We start from the raw sequence: 13,563 nt of genomic DNA, 5'->3' as shown, positions 1-13,563 counted from the left end.
TGACCCGGCTTCTCATCTCCTCCGATTGTGACCTGGGACAAACACTCCACCTTTCCAAACCTCAACATGTCCCTTGTAAAATGGGTAAAAATTTATAAGAATCAGTATGTGAAAAAAAAGTAGCTCTTCCCCAGGTGGTGAAATTACCATTTTCATTCTCTGTATTTCCAAATTATATACAACAATCGTGCATTTTTAATAATTAGGGGGAAAATACCAATTTTTAAAATTCCTAAGTTCAAGAGTTCAGATACCAAAAGTTGACCTGTCAAAAGCATGATTCTAGCCACCTATGGTGATGGGTTTCTCTTAATGACACAATTCATTTTTTTAAAAAGATTTTTATTCATGAGACACAGAGAGGCAGAGACACAGGAAGAGAGAGGAGCAGTCTCCATGCAGGGAGCCCGATGCAGAACTCGATCCCAGGACCCCAGGACCAGGCCCTGAGTCAAAGGCAGATGCTCAATCACTGAGCCACCCAGGCGTCCCTAATTCAACACCTTACTCTAATCCTCACCAGCCAGTGGATGGGTGGTACCTTTTACCCTTTTTACCTCTGGTTACAGAAAAGAAACAAGAGGCTTAGAGATTTTTTTTTTTTTTTTGAGAATTTTAATATTCCTGTTCTGACCTCAAACTGAATGAGACCTGCAACAGTTGTTTTTGGCTGGAGCAGCTTCTACCAGGAGCTCCAGAGTGGTGCCAAAAAGCCGCAGGAATGGTGTCTAAGAGGAATGGAGAGACTCAGGTCAGGCCAGGGGGGAGGTTGGCCACTGCCCCTCCCTCCACGGCCTCAGGCATTCTGGGAGAAGGGGCCTGGTGTGGCCGGGCCCAGGGGAGCAGCAACCTTCTAGAGCAAGCTGGCTGCAGGTGAGGTGGTGCTCACAGAGGGGCTGCAGGTCTCTTGGAAGCACCTGGGGACTTTCAGTGGCGGCGAGCTCCTGCCTGGGTCCCACCTTGGCTCTGAGGCTTCCCTCTGCCGACCACTGGCTCATCTCAAGTTCCAACTTGGTCCCTGCCCTGGACTGGGGCAGAACCCTGTTCCCTCCCTGGGCCTTTGTGGCAGGCTCCACACTTCAGGTAGTGGTCTCTGAACTGCCGGCCCCCTGGTTTCTCTTGGGAAGACAGTCCACAACCTCTACCCCCACGGCAGGTGCATCCCCAAGGCCCTCCCCACGCTGCAGTCATGTGTGGCTGCGGCCTTCTCAGCAGGCTGGCGCCCTGCACTCAGAAGGGGTTCAGGTGAATGAATCCAGGCCTCGCCCCAAACACCACCCTTGGGAGTTGAGGCCAGGGCGAGAGGAGGAAGGCTTCTAAAGGCCCCAGAGTAAACCTGTTCCCTGGGGAGAGGTCGGGAAGGGCTGAGGAGCCAGCAGGCCGGAGTCTGAACCCCAGCCCTGTGGCTAAGTGGCAGCCGGAACCCTAGCAGATCAGCTGTCCGCGTCACCTCTGAACAGGGACGGTGTCGGAGCTGCTGTGGAGAGAAATGAAGCCAGTCGCACATCTGAGCCAGGCCTGGTGCAGATGAGGCAGCCAAGCCCCAGGACACGGCTGCTGTCCAGCACGGCCACCCTCATGGGCCACAGCCTCTCGCAGTAGACCAGGGCTGCCGGGGCATCCCCTTGTGAGAAAGATGGGAGCCCTGTGCCAGGGGCCCAAGACCCGGGTGCAAACACCCTGACCGGAGCTGTGCAGTCTCTGGGGAGGATAGGCCGGGAGACCCGTCACGGAGCGGAGGGTACTGAGTTCCCCAGCATGGGCCTAGGCCTCCTGATGCAGGAGGGGCAGCAGCGCTTGGGCGCACAGTGGAGGAACAGGGACTCCCCAGGGGGACCAGGGGACAGAAGAGGTGGCAGCAGCCCTCAGGGCTCCACGTGGAACCTTCGGGCTGGGACTCAGCAGGCTTCTCCCTGGGCCTCCAGCACTCAGCCCCAACAACTGGCATAACAGGCACCGGTGACACACGTGGCCCCTCGAACCACTCCACGCTCACAGCCACTATTGTGGGGCAGCAGAGCTGGGGGGGGGGGGCACACGGCCCAGGAGCACAGGAGCAGCCCACAGTCATCAGGGGTGCTGGGGGGCTGCCCAGGCCTGGAGCAGGTTCCCAGGAGAGTGAGCAGCCCAGCGGCTGGGGGGGCTGGGCAGCGGGATGGGTGGCGGCCAGCCTAGCAGACACAGGGTCCCCAAGTGGGAGGTCCCTTCAGCTTGCGAGGGGCACACTCAACTCCCAAATACCTCCACCAAATTAACATAACCACCTTTTTTATTTAACTGGGCAAAACCAGTGGGTTTTAAAATAACGCGACACTCAGTCACATTTGCCATACTCAGAAGGTGAGAACTTCAATTTCACACCAAACTGCAGCGAACATAAGTAACAATTTTACATGACTTTTATTTAATAAAATCACGTATTTACAATTCAAAAAGTCCTAATCTGATAGACTTTACTAAATAAAATTAAAGGTTAACTGTACAAGCAATTAAAACATGATATGTAGCAAGTATTACCAGGAAGTTTCTATCAGCAAACTATTCAAAATAGTCAAAAACTGAGCAGTTAAAAAGTACCTTTGAAAGTGAACATTGTTTCTAGATGGGCTTTCAGGGGCTGGTGGGGACACGCCTTTGACTAAAGTGCCGATGCACAAGGTCCCGATCCCGAAGTCTGGGAGTCTGACAGTCGGTGGCGTGGGACAGGGGGCGGAAAGTGCAGACTTCAGGGGGCACGGCCTTTCAGTTTGCTCCCCCATTTTCCTAAATGATAGCACGAGCCCAAAAGAGGTCGAGCCCAACAGAGGTCGTAACAGAGCAGCACTACCCTGTGCCCTTGGTAGCCCCCCCACGGAAAGGGGCCACACGACCCCAACGCCCGACCGCTGAGGCGGACACAGCAAACCGGCAGGACCCCATGCGTTCCCTGAACATCAGGTCACGCGAACCTCTTGTGAACCAGAGATTTGGTAAGTGTTCCAGATTGGCACGGAATCCTGTTTAAAAATTTAATGCATACGTGGTGACGTAAATCCCCAGAGACTTATGTCAAACTGTCTGACAGAAGTGTTAAGGGCTGGGTTTTGAACGTGCGTGACGTGCCACGAACGCGGCCCTGGCAGCGTTGCTTCCTGTCCCGACTTAAGAACATCTGTATGTACAGTAAGAAAATATATACACCTTTCAGAACAGAAAGCCTACGTCCGGAAGGATGCTCGGCACGCGTGGGAGGAAGGGCCATGCCCGGGCTCGGCGGGGTGACATTCGGCATGTGGTGGCTGCATGGCAGCGCCTAGATGTGCCAGCCCTCGGTGAAGACGGGATGCCTCCTCCGAGAAGCCAGGAGGGTTGGCGCTTACGGGCTGAGGCAGAACGTGGATCTGAGATGCTCTGCAACCTCCCTGGAAAACTCAGTGGAGAAGACCGGGTGGGGGCAGGGGCGGGGTGACGACACACAAAAGGCCACTCCAGAAAACAGGATGCATGGCCGTGGTGGACAGAGAAAACCTAGAAGAGCAAGCCCACAGACAGGCCCTGACCCCACCCTGCGGGCGCTCCACACGTCAGCACCCAGAGTGAGTGTCCGGGGGACCCCCCACCCCCGGGGAGGGTGCAGCCAAGGGGTCTCCCGAGCACTCACGGAGACCCACACACGGACAGAGCGGCGCATGCAAGCAGGTTTCCAGAGTCGCCTGTCCTGGGGGCTCTCCACTGTGAAACCTATTCATGTCTCCAAATCCACATGACCAAAGCACAACACAATTGTTAAAGTTAGTCAAAGAAAAGTTTGAACAAGAAGGTTGTTGAACCTGGGGGAAAACCAGCTAAAACGGGGAGAGGCCGACAGGACAAACAGTGGGGGCCAACAAGGCCGTCTGTGCGCTGGACCGTGCGGCCCGCTCCTCAGCCCTCACGACAGTCTGCCTGTAAACCAGATGCGTGAGGAGGGAAGCACTGGTTCTCAGGACTGGTCCTGCTATTCGGGTGACAGAGGGGAGAGCAGCATTCGGTGAGAGCAAGGGCGCAGGCTGCTCCCGCCGCCCCAGCCTCGGCAGACGGGACGTGCAGGGGTCTGAGCCCGTCTCCTGTCTTGGGCCTCGGGTGCAAGCAGCTTTTCCTGTTCAGGAGACAGAGGGAGCAATCTCAGGGGGCAGAGCAGGGGTCCCCCGGAACCTACGTGGCCATTCTCAGCCCTCGTGCTGTGATTCTGTCAAGGAGACCATGAGAAAGGCCCACTGAAGGTCGCGTGGAATCCCAAGGAGCCCCGAGCACTCTGAGTGACCGCCCGGTGGGAGCCCATCTCCCGTTCATGCTATCTTTGGTAGGTGGGCTTTAAACACAGGACCTCCGGCCCCAGGAAGATTCTCTCGGTAACTAAATCAAGCACTCCTTCCTCACTCAAGTATGTCAATGGGCCAGTACGCCTCCAAGGCCTCCTAGGTAGCATTGCTCACGCACCCTGGCTAAGGAAGACTGTAATGTACTTTTCATCAGTTGACATAAAACCATGACAATTTAATTAACTTTTGTGAAGGGGGCAGGAGGATTAGCCACGGCCTTCGTTTTACACCATGCAGACTACGCAGTGTTGGCCGTGGTCAACACCAGCTCATCGTTCCACTGAGCTTCTTAAGGCTAAGCCTTGGTTTAATTCTTTAAAGTTGTTTGTTTTGTTTAAGGCCAACTCCAGTGTTCGGATCAAACATGAAAAGAGCCCATTCCTCTCCACGGTCCGTGTGCCTGCCTGAAACGACGCAGGTGCCACCCGGAGATCTGCTTGCTTCGGGGCCGAGCGCGAGTCTGCCGGCCGTCTCAGTGTCGGAGAGACGGGCTTCCTTTCTCCGTGTCCCGACTGTCTTTCTGCAGTGCGGTCAATACCTGGGGATCATAGAGGAGACGTCCGTGGGTGATCTGCAAACACACTGAACACAGGCCTTGCCAGGCATGGTGACAGGATGCGCAGCCTCCTGGCTGGTCTCTCCCCCACCCCCACTTCTGCTGTTCCCCTGTTCCACCTCCCACACCCACAGCCAGAGCCCTCCTCCTAACGTGGAAATCCAACCGTGCCATCTGTGGCCTAATGTCCCACAACCATGTCCCACTGGCTGCTGTAGAGACATCAGCACACGGCTGCAAGGCTCTCCTTCCGCAATCTGGCTCCAGCCCGTGCTCACCACCACCCAAGCCAGGCTACCCACTCCCAGACAGATGCTGACAAGTGCCCCTGGGCCTTTCCACACAGCTGCTCCCCTGCCTGCCTCTCCTTTTCACCAGCAAACCATGTGTACTTTTAAGACTAACAAACGTGGGCTCTTCTCGAGCCCTCCTGGGCCTTCCAAGAGTGACTGAGTTCCCAACTCTGCTTTCCCAGCTCCTGGCTAACAGTTTTACTTTAAAGACACATCCTCCTCTGACCACTTAAGAACAGGAATGGTGCTAACACGGGCTCTGTTTACTGAACACACAAGAGGGGCACCTCTCCAGGGACCTCATGCACAGCACTTGTCAGCGCACACAAGCTGAGGATGGTTAACACCTCACAGTTAGGCACCTGAGCCACGGACATTTACAGGAGTGGCTGCTCTAACAGCCCGGATGCATTCAGACCTAGGCTGGTTAGAACACAAAACCAAGGAGTAACCTACCAGGTTACCACTATGTCACTTTAACTGAATTTTGTACAAATTACGAAGGGTGAAGAGAAAACACTTTATGTAGGTTTCAGATAAATCGCACAGAAGGGAAGTCCCCTCTCCACCCCTAAGTCAACGGGACTGCTAGGCAAACATACACACTTACTTACCTTGTAAAGCTCTTCAGGGTCCTGACCTAAAGCGGAGCATTTAGGGGGAATGTGTACAGACCACAAGTCTCATGGAGCCTAGCACCTTATAAACTCCTTGAAGCCTAGCCTCGCCCCCACCTCCACCCCCACCCTCAGGCTGACTCCCATCATGATCCTGTGATCAGAAAATGCCCTTTGATCCAATAACCGCTGAGCTGGTTTTTTAATTAATTAATTAATTAATTATTAAATATTTTATTTATTATTAAATATTTTATTTATTTATTCATGAAAGATACAGAGAGAGAGGCAGAAACCTAGGCAGAGGGAGAAGCAGGCTCCATGCAGGAAGCCCGATGTGGGAGTCAATCATGGGACTCGATCCTGGAACTCCAGGATCAAGCCCTGTGTCAAAGACACATGCTTAACCGCTGAGCAACCTAGGCATCCCTCTGAGCTGGTTTTAACCAAACCTTTTATCTTGTCCCTAAAACACAAGGGAAACAACAGGCCTGGGTTTACCCCTGCCCTCTCTGAGTGCCTGTGTGGGGGACACGTAGGGTGGGAAGACCAGCGACAAGGAGAGGCAGGTCAGCGGACAGGACAAATCACGGTGGTAACCAAGCTACATGTGGAACAAAGGCTGTCAGGAAAGGCCGTGGCCCTGCAGCGACTTCAGAAAATCCCCCCTAAGCAAGTGAATCATGGAGCCCACAGCACGCCCTCGCACACAGGCAAACTTCAGAGGCATGCCACGCCAGGCAGTCACCTTCTTGAAACTCTTAGTAATTCTGGACAGTGGGTCCCAGATTTTCATCTTGTATTGTCCATTGGTTTCTCAACCAGAGAAAGGCTCTTTCTCCCTCTTGCCAGATCTCTAATAATTATATAGCCATTCTTATTTACACATGAACTGACTGAATTTTTTTAAGTTTTATTAAGATAGAACTCCTTACCATATAATTTGTCCATTTAGAGTGTACAGTTCAGTGGGTTTTAGTGTATGCATCGATGTGAGCTACATTACCATGGTCTGTTTCAGAGCACCTTCACGCCTCGAGAAGAACCCTGTAACCTGTAGCTCCACCCTCCCTCCTGGCCCCATCTCGCCCACGGCCTGACAACCATTTGCTGACCTCCTGTCTCAAAAGATGACCCTGTTCTGGACTTGCCTACAGATGGAATCACAGAGCACATGGTCTTTAGTGTCTGGCTTTGTTACTTCACAGGGTGTTCCAAGGGTCATCTGTGTTGCAGTATGTGTCGGGATGTCATTCCCTTTTATCAACAGAATGTATTTTTAATATTTCAGAAATGCAAATCCTATCACCCAAGCACAAAACAGTGCCTCTTCTCCCTATCCTAGTATTACTCAAGGTCCCAGACAGCAGCTGTGCTTCTTCCCCAAAGACCCAGACAGGGAGGGAGTCGGCCAGCCAGAGAGAGCACCATGGAACAGGACAGGAAGGGCCAGCCCCAGGGCCAGGATAAAGGGCCCAGGTGAGTGAGGACTCTCTGGTTCATGAATGCACTGAACTGGACATGCTATGTAAATTATATCTCAATAAAGCTGCTACTATTATAAAAATGGAGAGGCTGCGAGAGAGATACAGCCTAATGGCCTATGAAGTACTCATATCTAACAGTCACCTTACGGGAAACAAAGTTTTGGAGACCACATTAACACCACCACCAGGATATAACCACAAGATCCAGACTCAAGAGACGCTGTAGGACAAAGAACTGTGTCTTCAATAAATAGAGAACAAGGGATACAAGGAGAGATCAAGTGATCTATATATTTAAAAGAGACTAAAAGGGGATCCCTGGGTGGCGCAGTGGTTTGGCGCCTGCCTTTGGCCCAGGGCGCGATCCTGGAGACCCGGGATCGAATCCCACATCAGGCTCCCGGTGCGTGGAGCCTGCTTCTCCCTCCGCCTGTGTCTCTGCCTCTCTCTCTCTCTCTGTGACTATCATATATAAATAAATAAATAAATAAATAAACAAATAAATAAATAAATAAATAAATAAATAAATAGATAGAGGCTAAAAGGATCTTTCCATTAACGACAGTGTGAACCTTATTTGGATCTTGATTCAAACAAACTATAAAGCCACTGACACTTGAGACAAGTTTAAACCACCTGCATATTTGACAAGGGCATGGGGTCTGTTATCTATTTTACTCTATATTAGTATGATTTAAACTCTCCCACTAATAAAAAAGGTCGGCAAGGGATAAGCTATTTAGCATACACAGGAGAGTACAAGCCTCCATGGTCTCCAACCACGACCTGATGCCAGACAAGCTCTGAGCCTAAACGGGGTCACAAAGCAAGCCTTGATTTTTGCTTTTTTTTTCCTGTACCACAAAGACTTGGAACCAGAAACACTGGCCAATCCCACAGGGGACAGAGCCTAGGCAGGACATCCAGAGGAGATGAAAAGAATCTAGAAGAAGCAGGCCCAGGCTAGACAACTCCCACACCATCAGCTGGGCTGCTGCTCCCCTGACTTAGCCAGCAGAGGGCCAGCCCAACATTTCCCTGGGGAAGCCTTCCTCCAGCCCTCCAGCGACCTCCCTCCCTGGGTCTCCTTTATCAGTGACGGAGGACAATCTCCCCACCCTGCCCCAGGGCAAGCAGGGGGCAGGGAGGGGTGCTTGGTCTACAAAACGCCTTCTGATCTGTGGACAGCACAGCGATGGCAAGTGAGAAACCCTGACCTCCCACTGCCACTGCAGGATGGGTGGGGAGGCTTCTGTTACCCTCCCTCCATCTAAGGGACACTCAGAGAAGGAAGGGCTGCCCAAGACTGCGTGCCAGAGCCAAGCCTCAAACCCAGGCTCCTGGCTCCCAGTCCAAGAAGGACTTTATTTAGAGAGGGCTCTTTTCTCAAAAGGCACTTGGAGAACTAATTCTCAGTCATGCTACCGAGCCAGGCCACTCTACATGGAAAGAGGGAACAAAAGATCCATTTACCTGAGCCCACTTCCGGTTTCGACTCTGCATCTGAATGGTTGCTATGGAAGCAAACACCTCCTCTGCAGGCAGGTCCTCTGGGAGCCTTGTCAGGAACTGGGCTATGTGAATGAAGTCCATCTTGGTCAGGATGTCCTCAAACAGCTTCAGGATGCCCAGGGCCGTCCGGAACAGAAACCCTTCCCCATCACGACAGAACACATCCCATATACGACAGGCCAGATCAAGGGGCAAAGACTTACTATACAAGGTAAAAATCCTGGAAAAAAAGTTTGAGGTTTTCAGGTTTGGGATGGCACAAAGAGCTCTGAATTCAGGTGTAATCCAGAAAAATGCTCTTAGTTACCTTCATACTTAAGACACACAGGTTGGGGGGGTGGGTTGGGGGGGGTGGGCAGGCAGGAGGCCTGCATTCATTCTGAAGGCCAATTTTATAAAAAGGCATTATCAGCTTTCATGCAGAATCCCAAACACTGTGCAATTTCTGAATTGCTGATTCTGTTTACATCCATATGCAACAAATATTTACCGAGATTCTACCATGTGCTTACGCTGTAGTAGGTGTGGGACACAAGGTTAATAAGGCGGACAAAAAATAATAAAATAAATAAAATAAAATAAATAAAATAAAATAAAAAATAAAATAAATAAAATAAAAAATAAAAAATAAAATAAACAAATAAAATAAAATAATAAAATAAATAAAATAAATAAAATTTAAAAATTAAATTAAATAAATAAAAAATTAAATTAAATTAAAATAAGGCGGACAGACCTTAGAGTCTGAGAGGAATAAAAACAGTCAACAGAATGTACTCAGTGTACGCAGGTATACGTCACTTCTAAAGAGTACAGCATACTTTTCTCCCACAACGGGTCTGCAAAGGAACAAAGCAAAACTGTCCAAATAAATGTGAATGTAGATTATAAGAAACTGATATTCTATTTAACAATGCAAACAATCAGATGAAAAAATGAAATGCGGATATGCACTATCTTAAAATGTGATAATCAGCATCCAAACTACCAAACGAACACAATCTTGGGTGATCGAGTATATCAGCAGGTTCAAGCATTATTTTTAAGATTTTATTTATTTATTCATGAGAGACAGAGAAAAAGAGGCAGAGACACAGGGAGAGGGAGAAGCAGGCTCCATGCAGGGAGCCCGATGTGGGACTTGATCCAGGGACTCCAGGATCACACTCTGAGCCAAAGGCAGATGCCTAACTGCTGAGCCACCCAGGCATCTCCAGGTTTAAGCATTTCTAATCTGGAACGTGCCTGTGTCACAAAGTGAGGCAAAGCCAGGCTGGGACAAAGGCCAAACTAATTCTCTGTGAACCCATGCTCCTTCCTCGACTGTGAAGCACAGCCTGGATGCCGTCCTCAGGGTGTCTGCTGACCCCCGGACCTGCCAGATGCTCCCTCTGCCCCTGGTGATGATCATAATGTGTGTTTGCTCTGGTCCTCCCCATGGAGATGCTCCAGAGCAGGGACCCTGGCCAACTCCCTCCACCACAGCACCAGCACAATACCTGGTATCTCTGCCAAGGAAGTAGATGGGTGGACACACTGCCACTTGGCTCTAGGTGTCCTAGATGTTAGTGGCTCTCACCATGTCCTCACTAGCAGCAGTGCTCACTAGAAGTGGGGATTCTCCATTGCTGGGGGACATCCCCATCCCTCCTGGAGGAAGAACACCCATCCACAGTTTCACTACTGCCCTAGTGCTTGCACCAGCCCTAGGGACACATGGGGCCTGTGAAGGCACCTGGACTCAGACGATGGACTCTGATACTGGGCCTGGCCTGGGTCAGGAGGTAATGTCATCCAGCCTTCATCAAATAGCAGGAACGCCCAGCTTCCTGTAATAGATGCCACCTTACTGGGCAATGTGCTCACGAGGCTCCTGTCTGCACTGAACTCCAGACTCTCACCTGGCAGTGTGCTCCGTCCCAAAAACAGCCTTTCCGCCAGGACCCAGAGGGACATTTAATACGGTCAAATGCACATGTTCAACACAGCATGCTAGTTAAGACCCCAAGACATGCAAGACTATCAAACTCCAGTAAGACACTTAAGGAAGGCAAACCAGTTTAGATTTCATTCAACTCAGGTGATGAAGTAGCGAGACAAATGCCAAAAGCCCTATGTCATAAAAACAACAGCTGACCTTAAACTGAGGCCCCACTATGTGCTGCGTACCACATGGGGCACACCAGGAGCACACCTAATTCAATAGCTAGGACCACTTTGGGAGGCGAGTTCTCTTTGCCCACCTTACCTGAGGGAACGGAGTCCCCGGTGTTGCTACCCATACATTACTGACAATATATAAAACATGAAAAAGAACTAACCAGCCCATGATGCTATCTCCCACCTGCCAGCTCATCCATGGAAAGCAAACCCTTAATCTCTTAAAAGCAGAGTCTCACGTAAAAAAACAATCAGAAAACAGACAAAGCTATAGCAAAAAAGAGAGAAACAATAAGAGAAATGGCGGTGATGTGAAACTCTCGGGTTCAGTTTCACGTATGCATCTCCACAAATTACTTCAGACGTCCTGTAATTTAATTCTGTAAAGTTAAAAACGCCAGTCAATGCCTACCACGCACCCCTGCTCCATCCTCACATCCATCCGAGGCACCTACTGTTTCTCCATGAGTCAAGTGCCCAGACCTGAGCCCTTCTGATGTCAAGCAGCCAATGCACCCATCAAAAATACCTTCTGAAGCCTACTGCCACATGCTCATCACTGTTCTGAGGGGACGAGCGTACGTGGCATCCAACGAAATGGACCAAGCTCCTGCCCTCCAGAGCAGAGGGGATAAATAAAGTGCACGATAAGTCAGATGGTGACAGGCACAAGCACGGAGAGGAGGCAGGGCTGCCAGCCTGGATGTGCATGACGTGTGCACACACGCACACATACACACACTCTTCGAAAGAGGATGGTCTAGGAAGACTGTGTCACTGTGAAGTGACATTTCCATAAGGCCCTGAAAAAGAGGCTGCAAGCCAAGGGCAGAGGTCAAGACAGCATCCAGCCACAGGAAGCAGGGAGCTCCCAAACTCCGAGGCAGCAGTGAACCTGGCACAGCCAAGAAAGAACATGAACCCACTGGGCTAAAGGCAAAAAGAGTGGAGGACACAATACACGAGGATGCCTGTGGAGACCAGGCCCAGCACGCATGGGCCTCATAGACTGCTGTAAGGTCCTTAGGTTTTATTCTACATGCAGTGGAAAACTGGTGGAGGGCTGGCCAGAGGAGGGTCCCATCCACTTCATAGGACAGCCACCCCAGACGTGGCCAGAGCAGAGGGACGCTGGACTCCGAGGTGGACTAATCTCAGGGGAAATGTAACAGAGTCATCATGGTGTCTAAAAGTCAGACATCCAAGTGGCTACATGAACTCATCATCTGTTTATGACCTGGAGATCGGGGAAGGCTCTGGGCTGGCAACAGTCTGTGTCGATGGTACCAGAGGCAGTACCCCAAGATCAGAGAGGGAAGAATGGCAATCGCTGAACGGATCACCGATATGTACTTCATTACAAAGTGAGCTTGACCACACTTCTATTATCTACCGTTTCATGGACCAATGTGGAATTGTAAGGCCTCGAATGTTACCTCTTAAATAAAATGTGCCTTTTATTTATTTACTTTTTAAGATTTTATTTACCTATCTGAGAGAGAGAGAAAGAGAGTATATTCACATAGTGGGGTGGCGGGCAAAGGGAGAGGGAGAAGCAGGCACCCCTCTGAGCAGGGAGCCAGATGTAAGGCTAGATCCCAGGACCCCAGGATCCTGGCCTGAGCAAAAGGCAGATGTTTAACCTATGGAGCCACCCAGCCACCCCTAAAATATGCCTTTTAAAGAAAACATTTTGGGGGGCACCTGGGTGGCTCCGTAAGTTAAGCGTTTGACCTCAGCTCAGGGCATGATCTCAGGGTCCTGGGAACCAGCCCTACACAGGGTTCCCTACTCAGCGAGGAGCCTGCTTGTCCCTCTGCCCCTCCCCCAGCTCACATGTGCACGTGCTGTCAAATAAATAAATTCTTAAAAAACAAGTAAGTAAAGAAAATAGAACATTTTTTTAAAGGCCCTCCCACTCCTGGAAGGCCATTTCCTGGACCTTGGGCTCAGTGGGCTTCCCACTCGGTGCTGGCACTGTGCCTTCATCTGTCCCAGCAGTCACTGGTGGGCCCACAGTGTCCCTAAGACAGCACAGTCCTGGCACCAGGCAGCTCCTCCACACCTAGCCCTGCGATTGCCACCCGGACCCTGCCATCTGCCTCCTCACTGCTCCCTCTAAGCCCGTAGATTTGCAGGCTTTCAACAACCAGGGCTCATCCCTTGCCCCCTCGGGAGCCAAGGGTCACACTGCTCTGTCCCCTCCTGCTCTTGAGACAGACATCTCTGGCACCTCCCCCTCTTCCAACCCTCCTCCCAGCAGCACTGCTCACAAAGAGAAGGGCCTCCTGCCCCTCCCCACCTCCCCCTTCACTGGCGACCACTTCTGAGCCCACACTTTCAGATACTTGCCTGCATTTTAAACCCCCTTAGATTAATCTCCACTGTGAAGAGGACACTGGACCGCTCATCCTCTGCTCTCCTCCAGTTGTTTATGCAGGCACCACGCACACAGCTGAAGAGGGCCCTCAGCAACCCTGCCACCAGGCTCTGCCCTGGTCCCGAAGCAGCCCTGGGACCAGGATGGGGATGGCTCCCGCCAGGGCAGCAGGAACAAGAGGGCTGCCCTCTGCACAGGGGCCCCTAGCCCTTCCCATT

General features: G+C 51.2%; 1 protein-coding gene across 12 annotated transcripts in view; it reads right to left on the bottom strand.

The window, feature by feature from the left end:
- Window positions 1-2,377: 2,377 nt before the first annotated feature.
- TBC1D14 (TBC1 domain family member 14) overlaps window positions 2,378-13,563 on the bottom strand; it is a 109,453-nt gene continuing 98,267 nt past the window's right edge. For all 12 annotated transcript variants that reach the window (XM_025999766.2, XM_072737568.1, XM_072737557.1 and 9 more), the window contains 2 exons: window positions 8,767-9,025; window positions 2,378-4,878 (listed from right to left, as the gene is read on the bottom strand). In XM_025999766.2, the coding sequence (XP_025855551.1) occupies window positions 4,813-4,878; window positions 8,767-9,025 (325 nt within the window). In that variant the 3' untranslated portion in view covers window positions 2,378-4,812. The remainder of the gene's footprint in view (window positions 4,879-8,766; window positions 9,026-13,563) is intronic.

Source organism: Vulpes vulpes, chromosome 14, assembly GCF_048418805.1.
Source record: "Vulpes vulpes isolate BD-2025 chromosome 14, VulVul3, whole genome shotgun sequence".
Classification (NCBI taxonomy): domain Eukaryota; kingdom Metazoa; phylum Chordata; class Mammalia; order Carnivora; family Canidae; genus Vulpes; species Vulpes vulpes.
The sequence above is the reverse complement of the archived record's forward strand: the minus strand, read 5'-3'. Positions and strand labels throughout refer to the sequence as shown.